At 27.4% G+C, this 18,735-nt stretch overlaps 3 protein-coding genes across 5 annotated transcripts; 2 read left to right on the top strand and 1 right to left on the bottom strand.

The window, feature by feature from the left end:
• Nucleotides 1-1,502: 1,502 nt before the first annotated feature.
• Nucleotides 1,503-7,234, bottom strand: LOC112683048 (glucosidase 2 subunit beta-like). Of its 2 annotated transcripts, none has more exons than XM_025553900.1 (9): nt 7,040-7,234; nt 6,399-6,569; nt 6,146-6,330; nt 4,937-5,115; nt 4,776-4,854; nt 4,441-4,690; nt 2,092-2,282; nt 1,878-2,027; nt 1,503-1,717 (listed from the first exon to the last, which is right to left on the bottom strand). In XM_025553900.1, the coding sequence occupies exons 1-9, from the start codon at nt 7,152-7,154 to the stop codon at nt 1,571-1,573; spliced, it is 1,467 nt and encodes a 488-aa protein (XP_025409685.1). In that variant the 5' UTR covers nt 7,155-7,234; the 3' UTR covers nt 1,503-1,570. The 2 variants fall into 2 exon arrangements, with proteins under 2 accessions (XP_025409685.1, XP_025409684.1); XM_025553899.1 differs by having other exon boundaries at nt 6,399-6,611; nt 7,040-7,233.
• Nucleotides 7,235-9,936: 2,702 nt separating this feature from the next.
• On the top strand, nt 9,937-10,626 carry LOC112683047. Its single transcript, XM_025553898.1, has 2 exons — nt 9,937-10,023; nt 10,153-10,626. The coding sequence occupies exons 1-2, from the start codon at nt 9,978-9,980 to the stop codon at nt 10,536-10,538; spliced, it is 432 nt and encodes a 143-aa protein (XP_025409683.1). The 5' UTR covers nt 9,937-9,977; the 3' UTR covers nt 10,539-10,626.
• A 1,566-nt stretch (nt 10,627-12,192) lies between these two features.
• On the top strand, nt 12,193-16,728 carry LOC112683046. Of its 2 annotated transcripts, XM_025553897.1 has the most exons (7): nt 12,193-12,803; nt 12,872-12,904; nt 15,281-15,471; nt 15,530-15,724; nt 15,806-15,907; nt 15,979-16,045; nt 16,394-16,456. In XM_025553897.1, the coding sequence occupies exons 1-6, from the start codon at nt 12,686-12,688 to the stop codon at nt 16,027-16,029; spliced, it is 690 nt and encodes a 229-aa protein (XP_025409682.1). In that variant the 5' UTR covers nt 12,193-12,685; the 3' UTR covers nt 16,030-16,045; nt 16,394-16,456. The 2 variants fall into 2 exon arrangements, with proteins under 2 accessions (XP_025409682.1, XP_025409681.1); XM_025553896.1 differs by having other exon boundaries at nt 15,806-16,045; nt 16,394-16,728.
• Nucleotides 16,729-18,735: the final 2,007 nt, after the last annotated feature.

Raw genomic sequence — 18,735 nt, 5'->3', positions numbered from 1 at the left:
GTATTATTTTTGACGGTTTTTCAACTATAGAGTCTACAGCTTTTTTTTTGCAAGAATTACTAATTTGTTGCTGTTTTAAAGTGGCATCACTTGCATGAATGTGACCAAAACACAATTTATCTATATTAATTGGGCATTTTGACCCAAAGTATAAACTTTTGCACTACACTTATTTATAACACAACGCCATGTAATTTCATTTTTTTTGGATGTATGATGTTCAAAAAATTTAAAATCATTTAAAACTAGCAGTTCGTTGCCTTTTTCACTCAACATGAATGATACATTCTCGCTCATTTTGACTTTGAATAGGTAACTGTATATGATTAGTATAGACGGATATGTACGGACACACGGATGTTTCGAACAATACTAACAAAAATTTTAAGAAAAATAACTAGATGTACATTTTACTGCGTATAGTTATAAGTCATTTTAAGATTATCAAACCAAAATCAAGTTTATGGTGAAAAGTCGTAAATATGTCGAGTCGGGAATCGGGATACTATTATCAGCTTGTAGCTTGTCGTATTTTTTAGTGATTACGTTTTGCTTTAAATTAAGTATATTTGAATGTATAGTTGTATTAAATAGCTATACCACGCTATACCAGCGTATTAAGTTTCAATAACAAATCTAATTTTTATATACTTATTTGTGAAAATGCGTTATGCGATTTTTATTATATTGTATCATTATATTTATTATATATTTATTTGTATATACATATTTACACCTTTTTCCGCCGTGTAGGAACTTACATATGTACCTGGTTTTTACCATGTAGGAACTTACATAGGTACCTGATTTTTACGGTGTAGGAACTTACTATTCCTCGAATAAGAAACTCTGAAAATTTATCAAGCTTGACAGCTTCGAATGAAGCTTCGAAAAGTCAACTCCAAATGATCGGATTTCAATTCTGTAAAAAGATTTGAGTTGATCAACCTTTTTTTCTAGGTTATTGTCGTAGTCGATTTTAAAATCACTGTTTAACATTCTTAAAAAAAGACACTAAAGTAAATCTAAAAATTAAAAAAAAATTGAGAAACTCAAGTAAGATTTAAAGACAATTTTTAAACAAATATCAAAAATCGATTTCCACATTAACCTAGAAAAAAGGTGAATCCACTCAAATCTTTTTACAAAATGTAATTATGATGATTTTAAGTATGCGTAATCTTGTCAGGCTTTTAGGTCTACAATGTGAAATAAATACGCTGCTTCTAATTGCTTTAATTTTATATTTTTTTACATCAAATTTCTGATTCATATATTAATAAATTATTAATCGTCTTCTGATGTATAGTTCAACTAAATTAAAATCAAGATTAAAACAAAAAATTACAATTTTATTTGATCATTAGTAGTGGTAACATTGTACAGCTTAAAACAATTTGCTATTTGCATCTATATACACGTTATATACAATTTAATACAATATCATCGTATGAAGTGATCACTAAAAAACATTTTAGAAAATGTTAATTTTTCATTGTAATAACAATTAAAAATTACAATAAATTATTATAGTATTAATACTAAAAATGTAGAATATAAAAATAACTGGTTATAATTCTTCTCGTTTAAATTCATTGGAGTATTTAGCATCTTGCCTTACACATACTGAAGGTAATTCAAATTCCATTGAGTATTCGCAGTGATTAGGCTCGGTTACTGAAATAAGTTTAGGTTTTAAACCACAACTCAAGTGCACCTGTTATAATTAGATTATGTTATTAAAATAATTATAATATAGTTTATATATTTTTTATAATCAATGTATATTCATGTAACTAATAAGTTGTAAAATAGTATAATTTCTTTAAAACTTCATTTCATTTTTATTCATACATTAAAAGTATGAAAATACTTACAAAAGTAAACCTTTGATAATGATTTAAACAGTATTGTCCTTTATCATATAACATAGTATGATATTTTGGGTCATTATTGGAAAAATTGACCCAATCCTTCCAAACACCTAGGTTCACTTCAGAACCTCCTTTTACAGACCTTTGGGTTACCTAATAAGAATACAGTATACTTTAATATTACTAATTTAAAAATGTAATTAATTATTTCCATTACTTTTTCAAATAAACATAATTTGTATGTATATTCTTGATTAGTAAGTTCATAGCATTGCTCATATAAAGCAGCAAATTCATTTTCCAAACCATAATTGTTAATTAATGATTTTTGAAGATCAGATATTTTTCTCTGAATATCCTTAAGTTTTCTGTCAGCTTCTTCAAAGAGTTTGTGAGCTTCTTTTGACTCTAGAAACAAATTAGAAATAATTATATTTACATTATGAAAACAATAAATGCACTGATTAGTAATATATGTATTACAGTGACGTATACAAGGGGGGATTTGGTGGTCAAATCCCCTCTAGGTCTTTTTTTAAATGTTATAAAATAATGTTCTCAGTGTGAGGGCGTTAGAAACGTAAAAAAAAATAATGATATAATAAATATAATGTAAATAATATAACAATATATTATATAATGATAAAAACGATTTGTTTGTACATGAACCCTCCAATACAAAAGTTATGTATACGCCACTGATGTATTATAATAATCAAGTTTACATGTAAGAATTAAAATCAGGAGCGTCATTTGAGGTATGCAGGGTATGCCAGTGCATACCTAAAATTTCCAAACACTGTATTTTGGCCTGAATCCAATTTTTCTGCGCCGTATCAACAAATGGAATCCTGTGATCCTGATTTCAATTTTTCTATTACATATTATTACCTAATATGTAATAATCAATAATCAATTATAATCTTATATATTTTTCCACATATATTTTATTCTGGTTACGAAAGTGATAAAGATTTCTGTAGCCTGTTTTCTTCAACCAGTCATCCCCCCAACCACAAACAGCTGGTCGACAGCAGCAAGCTACAGCACTGTTAGGTATTCTCCATGGTAAACAAAGATAACCGACATTAATTTCATAAATAGATTCAATATTAGCATTATGCACAGAGTATACTCTGTGGCATTATTGTACCATGTAATAATGTGCTCTATGATATTATGATTGATAAAATTAGGATAACTAATAATAATCAAACCATCAAATCAAAAATAACATAATTTATCTAGTATACAGTACACATTAATATTTAGTGATTTAGTCAGCAGAGTCGTGTCAAACATTTCAGCGCCCCGGGGCAAAATTTTTTTTACGGGGCCACTGGGCACAGGTAGCATATTAAGTGCAGATAAGGGCGCCCCCTTACATTTAAAAAACTACGGCGCCCGGGGGCAATTGTCTCCTTTGACCCCCCCTTAACACGGCCCTGATCAGCAGTAAGTATTTTTTTGTTTTAATTACTTTATTTTAATTTAAATTCTGGTATAATCTATATCGGCCTGCTGAAATTTTTTTTTGGACTGCCTACTTTTTAGCATACCTTTCAAATGAAATTATTAAAATGTGTATTACATATGTACTGTTAATTTGTGCGGATGTGGTTTTCTTAGTGTGATAAAATAAGTATGATTGCGTATTGTCAAATATTGTCAGTAGCTACTCTAATTAATAGATTGTTACGGACATACATACGTAGGTTACGACTCTTACAGATATATACAATGTAGGTCATTGCATGGGAGCATCATATAATACAGCATGTAATATAATATATATATATCTTTATGAATATCCAGATTTACAGAGAAGACACATAAAACTAAGTGGTTGTTGCAAAAAGCCAAGACAACATAAAAAACATGCTATGTAAGGTGTTATAAAATTAGATAGTTGATACTGTCCAAAGGGGATATAGAATATTAACTATATCCGGGTCAATTATCCCATAAGAACGGGGTATATAAGGTAGTCCGAACAGACCACTATTTAGATGTGTTTTTATACTTGTTTAGCAAGCACCTCCACGCCAGACCGTTTGTTGAATTAATTAATTGTACTTAGAGAAATTTTAATAAAAGTCTAACTTAGTTTGAGCATTTTTTTTTTGAAATATCCCTAAATTGACACCATCTTTACGGTTGAAACAAGATTAAAACTATAAACTATAGTACATATTGAATAATTATCTATAATTTTTTAACAAAAACATATGTTATAAGCAGTGTTGGTCTGGCCCACTCAGATACCCGGAAATCGCCGAGGGCTCTGAGATATATTCTTAAAATTGGGGCCCAACCAGGGGCGGATCCAATATCATATAAATCAATAAGCCACTGCTGATTAGTGGTTTTATAAGTCTATCTAAAATCACTTTTAAAATTAAAATCTTTTAATCTTCCCTCAAATATAATTTTATAGGCATACTTTACATTAATGCTCGACAATAAATTTTTAACTACACTCTATAACATGACTTAAATAAATTATACACACAGTATACTTTTGATTATATGTTTCATATAACTATTAAAATTAATAATAAATTACCATGAATTATGATTTTGGTTTTTTCAGTAAATAATAGTTCTTTAACATTGACAGTTTCAACATTATATTCTTCCGTTTCATTATTGATATGATATTTATTATCTTGAATTAGATTATCTTTTTTGACTTCAAGTATAGATGGATGATGTTTTATCTCTTTAGGTGTTTTATACCTTAATAGTTTTAAACACTTCCAACCATTTGACATAAAATCATTTAGATCAAAAATTTTTTTACCCTCCATAAAATTCTATACAAATATTATCAACAGTGTTATAGACATATTTAGTTAAGTTCAATTTTTAAAAAGATTTTAAGACTTTAGTTTGACTTACGTTACTTTCATTTTGTGAGACGAAATCATCTTGATTTTGATCAACAATATTGTAAGCAATTAATTTGTCCACTTCAATTCTATATAAAGTATTTTTAAAACTTAACTAAATAAAATAACATATTTGATCCTCTAAAAACTTAAGATAAAATTTTATTGTACTTATTGTTTTTGTTAGAGTCTATTTCACTAAATATTTTAAATGCTTCATTTTGTTGTCTTAATTTTTCCTCTTCAATAGCTTTTTTTTTTTTTGCTTCAGCTTTTTCTTTATTTTTCATTGTATTACTTCTGATATATTGAGCATTTCTTTTTAAAGCAAGAAGTTGAAACATTTTATTCTTAATAACAAAACACAATATTGTTACTTTTATTTACCTATATATAATTTTATTAAGTCAGTTTTGAAATTTTAAATATATTATATATATTATTAATATTAAAGTATAAAGGATCTTACTCCTTATTTAGTTATAAGTTTATATAATCCATTTTTGACAGTGGAAGTTGAAACTTTTAAAACACCATAAAGAAGAATTATGCAGTACATTTTTTATTTAATATACAAGATATCTTATTATGATCTTACATAAACATTGTGTTCATCATTTTGGTTTTCATAATTATTTATATCAGTGGTGCAACTAGTGGTGGGGTTTAGGGGTTGTGACCTCCCAAAATTTTTCTGAGGTTTTTACAAATTCTACGTATAAAAAAAATGGTTTACCTTGAAGACGCGAAATGGCTGATTGATATGAAATATGAATATTATAATTGATAAAAATAATAACATGACAATATGGAACGTTCAAAAATTCAACGTTCTGTTCAACTTTAAAACATCAATGACTTTGCTATTACGATTTCTCAATAGTCGATTGTATAATACTTTTTTTTGTGGTATCACAATATGAAATAGAAGTTAAACAGTTTAATTTGTAATTTAAATATTTTGCTCATAAACCTAATTTAATCTTACTTCCTTATCCCTACCAAAAATCTGCAGAAAATGCTGATTTTTTTCTAAATTCACAACCCCCCACCAGAAAACCAATCCTGGTTGCGCCACTGATTTATATTATTTATGATGTATAAGTTTTCAAAAACTATAATACCTATCCAACAAACTAAATTATTTGTTGTTGATTTTTTGTTATAAATTTCATACTTAAAACTGCAGTAGTAGCACACTCAAGTCTATTCTTAGAAGGCAGTTTGAATAATTATAATTGTATTGTATATAATTTTCAAATAAAAACATATTATTTGACAAGTGAAAAGATATAATTTACTCTTTTTTGGGAGAACTTATTTTCTAATTGTTACAATACACATGTAGAATATAAACATATGCAAAAATTAAACACTTACTTTTTTTTGTTTTAGAAGATATATGCCTTTAGTAACTAGTTTTGCTCTTATTTTAAACCCAATTGCATATAAATTGTCTACTCTATTAGCTTCTATTTTAGTTGCATGATTCAATTCTTCACAAGAACTGTAACACCTCCCTTTTTGTACATTATTAGTCCATTCATCTGAACCATCACAACAATCTAAAAAATAGTATTAAATTAATCATAATTAATAGATGTCTTAATATAATTAATGATAAACTGTATACCACATATCCCATCATTTACACGTGATGATGGTATAATAAAAGGTAGACTTCCTTTATTTGTACAGTAAAATGTACCATTAGGACATGCTGAAGTACTTGGTTCGTCACTTGCATCAAAACAATCACAATAATCATCATTAATATATGAATACGGAATGGTAAGTGAACCATCTAAACATGTAAAACGTTTTCCAGGTGCATAAAACTTTGCATCTAAACCCCAATGAAATGAGTAACTATATACATATTTTATTCTTGTATTAGTAATATAGATATATAACGTTTTGATCAAATGTCATGTCAGTTTTAATAAAAATGTATTGATAGATTATTTTTGTTTCTACAGATTTATAGTAATATTAAAACAATATTTAATGGTAATACTAAAATATTAAAAAGTTTAAATAAATAAACAACATATGCATCAACATTTAGCAAATAGTTCATGGAACAGAATGATTTAAAATATATTATTTCAAAATTATAATAAATGTATCAAGGGAAAAATTAACATAAGCATATACTTGCTAATCAGGAAATATTTGTAAAAATGTTCGATTTTGGTTTTACATTATACAGAATACATTACAGATAATAGTAAACTAAATTAATTTAAAAATCTGTTACAAAATAGAACTTACTTTCTATTGATATGCCTTTAATATTAACAATCTCTAAGTTTTCTACAAAACATTTCGTCGAAATTATTACATAAAATAAAAAAATCGTACAAATAACTACATGACATGCTTCCATTTCTATTTCATTTAAAATTTGAACAAAATATTCAAAGAATTTAATAATTAGTTCAACGAATTGGTAGCATTCGTTTTACTGATAAGGTTAAAAAATACATATTATGATAACAATCATGTATTGGCATGTTTCTAAGGTGTTTATTCTCTTTTCTAATGTACAGAAATACAGACTAAAAATCCTAAAGGTTCTACGATTTAACCTCTAGATGTCATAGAATAGACCAAACTACCTATGTCTAATTTTGATGTTGGATGTTCATGGTTCCCAGACAATCGACTTCAGAGGTCAGTTAGATGTAAAAAAACATTTTTTACACTTAAATATATTTTAAACTGTTTGGGTCAATCAAAATTAGAAACATTCTTATTGATGTTTGTTAAAAAAGATATTCTAGAGCTTGTAAACTTTTCTAATGTAATCTTTTGACATAATATTTGACTTAACTGTCAATCGTTTGACAGTTGGCGCGATTGATAGAATGCGCTTTGCAAATTTCAATCAGACGGATGAAATCTATCTATCTATCTATACTATTATAAAATTGTAAGGGTTATTCTTAGACCGCGCTAATCGAGAAAACTACTAAACCGATTTGGCTGAAATTTTTTTTGGCTGAAACCCGACACTCTGCTGAAGGTTTTAGTACCACTTTTGTCAGTAAAAAAGTTCATAAAAGTTCATAAAAAATTAAAAACAATTGTACCTATATTGTGCGTATATCAATACGAGATTGATTATTTAAATATTAAAGCGCTTCAAATTGGACGAATGACTATATTATGTCCTAAGTGCCATGCAAAAAAAATGGAAAGATGAAACCCATAGACTTTGCTGCGCTGACGGTAAAGTTGTTTTACACCAATTTGAGGATCTTCCAGACCTAATTAAAAGTTTAATTGATAATTCTCACCATCTATCAAAACATTTCTTTGATAATTCTAGACGGTATAATACTCTGTTTCAAATTACATAATTTGGAGCAAACGAAATAGCTGAAGGGAACTTCATGCCCTTTTTTAAAATTCAGGGTCAAGTGCATCATTTAATAGGTAGTTTATTACCCGAAATTGGAAATAATGCTAAATTTTTACAAATGTATTTTATGTCAGAATCGGATCAAATATCTATTCGAACAAATATAATTCCAAATTTAAAAAGAGGTCTCATTGAATCATTGCAAACAGTTTTGCGTGAAAATAATCACCTCATACACAGCTTCAGATCTAATCTGGAGTCGAGGTCTTTTGATGAGTGGCAAAACTTTAAGTTAATTATTCATGCTGACAGAGTTCCTCAAGATGAACACAGAGGTCAATATAATGCACCTACCATCGATGAAGTAGCTGTATTATTAGTTAATGAAGATAAAGGTCCCAGAGATATAGTTCTGCACGGTCGGAGTGGACACTTGAGTCGAGTTTCCGAATTGAATAGATCTTATGATGCACTGCAATGTCTATTGATGTATACTAGAGGCGAAGACGGTTATCACATTAATATTTTACAGAAAAATAACCAAAATCGAACAAAAACTGTCTCCTGCATGCAATTTTATTCTTATAGGTTTATGGTTAGAGAAACAAGTCTAAATCATCTACATTATTACAAAACATTATTCAGCCAATTCGCCGTAGATATAATGGCAAAAATGATTTCTGAAAGACTACACTTTATTCGTAACCATCAAAAATAACTACGTGCGGATGATTATGTTCACCTCCGAGATGCTGTTAACAATGATGCAAATATTAATGCTAATAACGTGGGGCAACAAGTAATTCTTCCCTCCTCTTATACTGGCTCCCCACGTTACATGTATGAAAAAAATCAGGATGTCATGACTTATGTTCGTAAATTTGGCCGTCCAGATTTATTTATTACTTTCACATGCAACCCGGAATGGCCGGAAATAAAAAATGAATTATTTCAGGACCAAAAATCATTGGATAGACACGATATAATCTCTAGAGTTTTTCATCTCAAACTAAAAAAGTTTATGCATGTATTAAAAAATAAATATATTTTCGGAGATGTAAATTGTTATGTTTATGGTACACTGTTGAATGGCAAAAACGAGGTTTGCCACACTGCCACATTCTTTTGTGGTTACAAACGAAAATTCAGCCAGATGATATTGATAAAATTATTTCTGCCAAGATACCAAACAAAGACAGAGATCCTATACTTTATGAAATAGTATGCAAGAATATGATTCATGGCCCATTCGGCGAGTAAATATTAGATCGCCATGTATGAATAATGGAAAATGTACTAAGAAATACCCTCACAAATTGGTCAAGCATACTCAAACTGGAGATGATGGTTATCCGACTTACCGACGGAGATCACCAAATGATGGAGGTTATACTGCAATATTAAAAGTTCGTGGTCAAACAGAAATCGTGGTTAACAACCGCTGGGTTGTACCGTATTGTCCAGTGCTCAGATAGAGCTACTTTTTCTGTTAATCATGGAAACGATGAGATTATAAATTATTTGAATGGTCGATACATATGTACTTCTAAAGCGTTCTGGAGAATTTTCAATTTTGAAATCCATGATAGAGATCCGACAGTTCAGCACTTGGCTGTTCATCTAGAAAATGGACAGCGTGTTTTCTTTAATGCTAATAATCTTCATCAAGTTATTGAAAATCCAAGAAAAACGACACTAACTGCATTTTTTGAACTGTGTTCACATGATGATTTTGCGAAAACACTGTTCTTTCATGAAGTTCCTTCTTATTATACCTGGGATGATAGCAAAGGCTGGTTAAAGATAAGACGGGGAAAAGATGTTCCAGGTTGGCCAGGAATAAAAATGGACACTACCATTGGTAGAATTTACACGATTCACCCAAATCAAAGTGAGTGCTTCCATTTAATATTGTTACTAAATTATGTACAAGGTCCTACTTCATTTGAAAGCTTGAAGGCCTTTGATGGAGTCATTCACGCGACTTTTAAAGCTACCTGTTTTGCTCTTGGGCTTTTAGAAAATGACGAGCAATGGAATAATGCTCTAGCGGATGCAACTCTTTCAGAAAGTTCTTCAAAATTAAGAGAATTATTCGCAATAATCATAGTTTTCTGCCAACCATCTGAACCTCAATCTTTGTGGGAACAGTTCAGAAATGATTTTTGTGAAGATATTCTTCATACAGAGCGCACTCGATTAAATGACTTGCAATTTACTTTTTCTGATGAAATATTTAATAGAGGATTGATTGAAATAGAAGATAAAGTTGTTTGTCTGTCTGAAAAATATTTAACTGAATTGGGAATGAACTCACCTGTTCGAAATGAAAATGCATCTGATCCTTTTGAATTCTCAATTTTGCGTTCTTACGATAATAACCGATTACAAGAATTTGTAGAATAATCTACCTCATAATAACCTCCGCATAAGCTAAAATTAAAAATTGGTGATCCAATTACATTATTACGTAATCTTCAACCACCGAACTTATGTAACGGTACAAGATTTCAAATAAAATCGTTGCGAAATAATAATATAGAAGCTGTAATTCTTACAGGGCCAGCGAAAGGAGAAATTGCATTTATTCCAAGAATTCCCATGATTCCCTCTGAATTGCCGTTTTCTTTCAAACGGCTTCAATTCCCGGTTAAAGTTTCTTTTGCCATTACCATAAACAAAGCGCAAGGTCAAACATTCAAGTACGTTGGCGTAGATCTTCGTACAGAGTGCTTTTCACATGGGCATATATACGTGGTATTTTCTCGAACTGGGGACCCGAATCATCTTATGTTTTTATTTCAACAGGAAATATAACAAAAAACATCATATACTCAGAAGTATTATAAAATTCTTATTTTAATTTTTTTTCTTTTTTTTTTCTTCATCAACTTTAATAAAATTCTTTATTAACCATAAATTATTTCTTTTTTATCATTCATAACGCTAGAAAAATTTCAATTTGTTTTCATTAACCGTTTTTTTATATTTACTTAGTAATATGGAGGTGGTATAATAAAGATAGGTTACGTAAATGATTGGGCGGTAGCGGTTGAGGCTGTTCGCCGTCAGAGGTATAGGTTATTGCTGAGGTTGAGGGTGGTCTATAGGTGTGATGGCGGTGGCTGAGGGTGTTGAGTACTGCAGGTGGACTGAGGGTAAGGGTGGCCCAGAAGCCCCTATTTATGTCTTGTTTTATCGGGCGTCACCCAATTGCGGCCCAAAGTAACCTTTTTACCTTTTCACCTATCCCGATTGGTTATCAAAACCAAATAAATATCCCAATTGCGTCCGATACGTATTTTGACATCGTAATCAACTATCATAATCACGATTCACACGATAACCAATATTCGGCGTGGTAATTTCCATATATGTATACAACAACTATTAACTATTTTTTTATTGTAGACAATTTATTATTTTAATATTCGACTATTTATTGACTATTTACTGACATAATTGTATTTCATATCTTTTTATATTGTAAAAAATTTATTATTTTACTATTTTACTATTTGTTACTGCAATCTTATAATCATACTTTTAAAATAAATATTAAACATTTTGTGAACCAATGTTTGTCTGGACGCAATCGGGATACTTGTGTTTGGGATAAAATACGACTACCTGGATTCGGGCCGCAATCGGGCAACTCCGGTTTTATCATCTAGTCCTCATTCACCTCTATGATACTTTCTCTCACTTGTAGTCCCCGCGCAAATCTAAGATGGGACAAACCGTCTAAGTTTTGTTTCGGACTCCACTATTTGACAAAATTTTACACCGGCTGTCAATTTGACATATTTAACCCATTTAGTCGCCTCTTACGACCGGCTAAGGAACCGTGAAAGTATTCTGATTAGAATTATTATTTGTTATTCTAATTATATATAATTATCTAATTAATTATCTAATTATATCAGTTATATTTATTATTCTAATTAGCCCCTTCTACAGGGGTTTTTCAACATAGATAATAATGGCGCATGCGCATAATCAGCGGTGCATTCCTGTATTTAAACGTTCCTCATAGATAACGCGAACGGAAGGCACATATTAGTTATCACATTTCTCTAATAATTAACATTGTTCAAAAAAATTTAATAATATTTTTATTTCAATTGACATTAATATTTATTTTGTTATTACTTAATTAACACTTGGTACACTATACGAGACTATTGCGCCTTGTTCTTTTACTGGTAATATTTCTCTTACTTATCTTCGTCGTTTAAATGTATTGAAATTTACCACGAGCGGTGTCATGTTGTTTCACGTTGCGCTGTGAACCGTGTGATGAAACCCACTCGTTAACGGGCATTCGATTATTTTTGTAGCAGTAAGCCTTTCCTCTATACGTCTGTGTACGATAACTGACGGGATGATTCTGTTCATATGTGAACAACAGTGATGTCATTGTTGTCAGTAGTAACTCGTTTAATGTGTTTTTCCGAATTCGAGTGATTAAAGGGCTCAGGTGAAGTTATAGAAAAAAGATTAAAATTGGGTGAAGTACTCTGAAAACGGAATTGACTTCAATCCTCTGAATAATGAAACGTTTGTCGAAGAAGCTGTGCCTGTATTTCATACTAGCGTTTTTAGTTGTCTGCTTAATCAATGTTTTAACGTCGAAATACAACAAGGAAAATGATTTAAAAAGCTACGATGGTAAGTCCATACATTTTTCGTTGGCTACATTGGTTTCACTTAAATATTATTTTATCTTTTTCTTCCAGAAATGTTCAATACCTTTTATAACTACTCCAAAGGTAAGGAATTTAATCATTCATTAATTATATAGATACCTACTATATTTTTATGACTATACATTTGTGATTTATATAGAACTTAGATACTTACATGTTAATTCTTGTAATATTAGAATTTTTTACATGACTTAATAATTAGAGGGTAAAGAACCAATAAGTGTCTATTGTGTATTCCTTGTTGGTCTGTAGCTAATATTATTTTCTTTCTATCTTATTTTACGTACAGTTTATTTATTGTTTATTAGTAAATTTGAGACTTTAGTTAATAATCAATTTATAAAATAATTATTCATGGAATGAAATTATTGTTTGTGAAAGAAGTCCTTGTAAAAATAAATGAAGAGCTAAAATATAGAGAAAATAGTTCTCTAAGTAAAATTATTGAGCATTAGTTGAAGTAAAATACAAATTACTACTCGGAGTATTGTTAATTGTTAATTGGAGTTAAGTTCTTAGGATCGGTATAAAGAAATGGTGATTTTGAGAAGAATGTAAAGAAAAAGTAGGAAAAAAAAGTATGGATGGATAAAGTGGAAAGAAATATCAGAAATAATGTGTGATAAAATTAAAAAGTAGATTTTATTAGACAGTAAAGACCAGAAATGTTGGATTTGTTGGAAATTATATAATTTAAAAAATGGAATTTAAAAAATAATATATTAAAATAGTTAAAAGAACTGTCCATATTTTTGATTTTTTAAAGTGAATGTGTTCCAGAAAAATTACAATATAAATTACATTTTGTAAATAAATATATTTTTTCATGAAAAAATTATTTAAAATATGCCATTCAAATTTGCCAATATATGCATTCTAAACAAAGTAATCTGCAAAATATATACAAAGAAGCAAATAAATTATCATGATCAAACTACCATTCTGAAACTCTTGGTAGTATTGAATCTATATTATCTTCTGTTAAAAATAAATATTACTAAAATTACTCTTTTTAATTTTACTGTAGAGTCATAAATAGGGCTGGGATTTTAATGTCCTTAATAATAACAAAAAATGATCTTAAAAAAATGCAAAAATGACTTAAAAAACTCAAAAAATGCATTAGAAAATGCCTTTAAAATTTAAAAAAATTACATTGCATGTACATAAGTATTTTATTTTACTTCATATATTAATAAATTAAAAATTTTTCTTTATTGTTACAGTAAATCACGAGAGCGTGCCTCATGTTGTTCCCCAATAAGTTATTGTAAATATATATATTTTTTTCTTGTTCTTCAATTTGTTCTCTTAGTTGTACTCCATTAACATGTTTGTTTTTTGATATATGTTGTTGTATGGTAAAATGTTTTTCAACAGCAACTTTTACATTGCATACCTCACACAACAACACTAATCCATCGGTAGAAAAAATCTATAATCTACAATTTTAAATTAAAACACACCAAAAATGACTTAAAAACCCTTAAAATACCCTAAAAATTTCAAAAAATGACCTTAAAATCAAAAAATTTCAAAAAATGCAAAATAAAATTTCTTATTCTAATTTAAAAATATCTAAAACATATTTGTAACAACAAGCATTGTACAGAAAGCTTCAGAAAAAATGCACAGTGCAACGAAATCCCAGTCCTAGTCATAAATATACATTTAAAATTCATAATTAAATATTTTGACTCAAGCGTAACTTATACATTAAAAAAATGTATGAAAACTAAAGTCCGTCTGGCCGTTATTACCGGATGATTTCTTCCATTTTTTTTTTTTTTTAAACGAAAGGTATTTAGACACTGATTAGGTTACATATCATGTTATCAATCATTGAAATTTACTCAACTCCCACCTTATTCAAGTTATACTCAAACGCGATTCTTCCCTGTACATTTTTTATGAGACACATTAATTCAAGCAATTTAAATTCTCATAGCTCCTCTTTTAATGAATGGCTCTTGATTGTTTGACTCTCAGAACACTCGGTGAATCAAGCTCTTTTTTTTGAGCTATTAACTGCTTAAATTCGTTGAGTTTGAAAAAAGTTATGTGTGCACAATCAACTTTACTCTCAATTTTTTCCAAATACTGCATTCTCATTGGCTCTTACCAGTTAGTTTAATAAACATTCTTTCATTTCGATATGTCTTTCAATTTTCAATATTATACTCATTTATTGATTTGTTAAAATGTGTTTATATATTGATTTGATTGCACATGTACTTTTTATTATATAAATAAATTATCTATTGCGAATTTTCTAGTTATATTTTAATTTTATCTGAGTTTTAGTTATAATTCATGAATTATACATGAATGTTTGTAAAAACCAGATATAAAATAATGTTTTTAGTATTTTAACTACTTATTATTTTTAGTACTAGATATGATAAATATATAATATACATAATACATTTTTTGTTATAGATAGTGGTTTGAATGGTCCAAAAGTATCTATGGATGACCCTAATCTTATACGAAAATTACGAGATCATTTTCTCGTTAAACCTGCTGAAGAAAGCAAAGGTAGAAGAATACGTTATAATCTATCAGACAGGTCATTAATTGATCCATCAATGGGACAAGCTATGGAAATAGCAAAAATTATTGATTATACAGTAATGAACTACTTAGAATTTTTTTTTAAATGTAATCATTAATTTATTTTAATTTTAGAAAGGAGGGTTTTTTATTGAATGTGGAGCTTTGGATGGTGAAACTAGATCTAATACATTATATTTTGAACGGTATTATGGTTGGACAGGGCTACTTATTGAAGCTGATCCTTTAAATTTCATTAAAATGTTAAAAAAAGGACGAAGAGCTTATTTATCACCATCTTGTCTTAGTGTTAATCCTTATCCTGAAATAGTAAGTTTATTATTTGAATTTAAGGCGGTATTATTATATTTTTCAGTATAGAAAAAATTAATTTTGATTTTTAATTTTAAGGTATCATTTCTTCAACGAAGTAATATGGGTCGTATAGCAAATGATGAAGTTGTTGAAGACGAAGTTATATCAAATGATATTGAAAAAAAAACATCTCCTGTTGTAAATGTTCAATGTTTTCCACTCTATACATATCTCCTAGCGTTAAATGTAACTGTAATCGATTATTTCAGCTTAGATGTCGAAGGATCCGAATTAAATGTAATAAAAACTATTCCATTTGACAAAATTGATATTAAAGTAAGTTTAGTTGTTATATGTGTCTTATTAATAGATTATGGTATAATGATGGACTAGAAATGGTCGAGTAATAACTGAGGAATAATAAAAAATGGGATTTCTGTATTTTAAGTTATTATTTTTTTAAATAATTTTCTTTTGTTGATAATATTTTGAATATTATTATTATTATTATTCATATAATCTGTGGTATTATGTTGATAACATTTGTTTATTTTGATCCTCTATGTCTTTTTATGTCTAAAAAAAACAAATCTAACAAACTTAATATGTTCATTGCCAGTTAATTCTATTTAGTAATGATTATTGTAATAAATTATTATTCATTTTTATTAAATATATTTTCAGACTTTATCAGTGGAATTTTTTCATGTTAAAGAAGGTGATGATGGAGTAAGAGCATACTTAGAAGAAAAAGGATACATAGTTACAGCAAAAGTAACTAGACAAGATCGTTTAGCAAATGATTATATATTTGCTAAGCCATCAGTGCTTACAAAAAATGTATCTTTCTATATTACTTAATATCAAGGTCTATAATTTTAAAGGTGTAAGTTAATATTTAACAGACTGAAGTGATAAATTGACTTTATATTATCAACTAATACTTGATTAATATCAAGTATTTTAATGATATTTTTAGATTGTATTAGATATGTTTGAATTTTTTAACAGTCTTTATGTTAAAAAATATTTGTTATGCTGTTTTAAATTGTAAATTGATTTTTAAAAAGTATCTTACCAAATGCTATTTTTTGATTTACTTAATAATTTATTATATTTATCGGTTCAATTAATTATAACTTTAATGTATCACATTGGTATTTTAAAAAATATGGCAAAAAGTATGATTGTTTAATTGAAAATATTTTTATTTAAATTATGATACCTAAAATAAAAATGAATTGAAGTATGTTTTTGGATCCATTTTAACAATTTTTTTAATAAATTAAAATTGTTTAACTTCATTGAGAACTAAATCTGTTTAATAATCTTATTTAACTGATATCTTTTTATACTTATTAAATTATATAATTTTCATTAAGATAGTTTGAATATGTATTTAAATTAATTCCTGGAATAGTTAGTCATTTATTTTTTTTTTTTTTACTTAAAATAATAATAGAATTAAACTTTCAATGTTACTTTTATGATAATTTGGAAAAATTTGATAAAGTCCAAATATATTAAAAATATATAGGTATAATTAAATCCTAATCAACTAATGTGAAGATATTTGCTTATAATTAAGTAAAGCCATATAAATATATTTTCTAATAGTTTTAATGATACAGTCTGAATTTTAATGATTTTCTGAGAATTCTAATTTTCTATGAAAAATAATTTTAATAGTTATATTCATCTTGACAGATAATTTTTTGTTTTACAAAAACTGATGATTAGAATAATCTTTCAAACAATTTTTTTAATTGGTAATTTTATTACTGTACATTTTTTCTGTAGAAATTCTTTTGTCTTTTTTTAATCCTTTATTTTTCTGTTTTTCTTGTTATTGAGGCGATATCTTGACAACTAAATTTTCTGATATTTAGAAATTATATTCTGTTATACTTATTTACATTTAAAGAGCAATTCTATTTAGACAATTTTGTAGTGGCCCATGAATTGGAAAACGCTGGTATATTCAATATAAAATTTTCAAATCAATGTATCTTGTACGTGTTAATAAATTGTATATTTAAAAAGCATTGAATTTTTTTTAAATCTAGTCACAGTGTATTAATATGTATTCATATTTTAATAATTTTTTTAATTTAATTTTTCAAATATAGAAATAGAAATATATGAAAAAAAAATATATTTTTTTTTGCACCATTGTAAAATAATAAAATAATTTAGTATAAATTATGAAGTAAGTTACTGAATTTATATGGTTAATATACCATTGCCGATAGGATATTATTTTAATACTGGAATTATGATGAATCAATCAAAATATATTATCAAAGAGTGATTAAAATATTTATATGATATTTGAATAGAATGGACAAAAAAAGTTTTATCTTATATTGAAGAATATGTTTTCTTTTTCAAACATTTTATTTTGTACAGAACATTGTTTATTATTTATACTGAATCATTTCTATGTGTAATTAATTTGTTTTCTAAAAGTTATATAAATGCTTTTAAGTTACATTTTTCAACTTGATACTATCTTTGTAAATAAATTTAAAAATGAATTAAATTTAAATTAATAACTTAATTTTATTAATTCTAATTATTTTTAGAATCTAAATATGTATACCTTTTTCTTTTAAACATTATACTAACACATCTATTTTGTAATATTTTTTTTTATGTTGATATGCTAGTTTTTGTTTGTTTAATTAAATTCTTGCTCAAAATACGTTCAATATGTCAGCCTATTTTTTCATAAAAATTAGTTTTTAGTATTATTCAACACGGATCAAATTTCATTGAAAGTAGTCTCGTATTGCCATTAGTTATAATTGTATACTGCAAACTATTTTTATTATTATAGTATTGAAAATCATGTATGAATTGTTATTTATTTTTATCATAATATTTTAAATAATTAAATAAATTATTGTTTTTTATTATTTAATAAATCATTATCATAAATATGGAAATAATTTGATGAATTATAATTGAATAATATATGATTAAATAATATTCCTAAAGAACATTTTATGAATATTTTATGTATA

Source organism: Sipha flava, unplaced genomic scaffold (genome assembly GCF_003268045.1).
Source record: "Sipha flava isolate LNK unplaced genomic scaffold, YSA_version1 217_pilon_pilon, whole genome shotgun sequence".
Classification (NCBI taxonomy): domain Eukaryota; kingdom Metazoa; phylum Arthropoda; class Insecta; order Hemiptera; family Aphididae; genus Sipha; species Sipha flava.
The sequence above is the reverse complement of the archived record's forward strand: the minus strand, read 5'-3'. Positions and strand labels throughout refer to the sequence as shown.

Bases quoted from the DNA above. Each gene is read 5' to 3' on its own strand.
- LOC112683046 (XM_025553896.1), top strand. From the start codon at position 12,686: ATGAAACGTTTGTCGAAGAAGCTGTGCCTGTATTTCATACTAGCGTTT. The intron at 12,804-12,871 runs GTAAGTCCATAC...TTTTTCTTCCAG, and splicing joins TGATTTAAAAAGCTACGATG to AAATGTTCAATACCTTTTAT. The intron at 16,046-16,393 runs GTAAGTTTAGTT...ATATATTTTCAG, and splicing joins TTGACAAAATTGATATTAAA to ACTTTATCAGTGGAATTTTT.
- LOC112683047 (XM_025553898.1), top strand. From the start codon at position 9,978: ATGGACACTACCATTGGTAGAATTTACACGATTCACCCAAATCAAA. The intron at 10,024-10,152 runs GTGAGTGCTTCC...TTGGGCTTTTAG, and splicing joins CACGATTCACCCAAATCAAA to AAAATGACGAGCAATGGAAT.
- LOC112683048 (XM_025553899.1), bottom strand. From the start codon at position 7,154: ATGGAAGCATGTCATGTAGTTATTTGTACGATTTTTTTATTTTATGTA. The intron at 2,283-4,440 runs GTAATTTATTAT...ATTTGTTTCTAG, and splicing joins AACCAAAATCATAATTCATG to AGTCAAAAGAAGCTCACAAA. The intron at 2,028-2,091 runs GTAATGGAAATA...TATTCTTATTAG, and splicing joins AATTATGTTTATTTGAAAAA to GTAACCCAAAGGTCTGTAAA.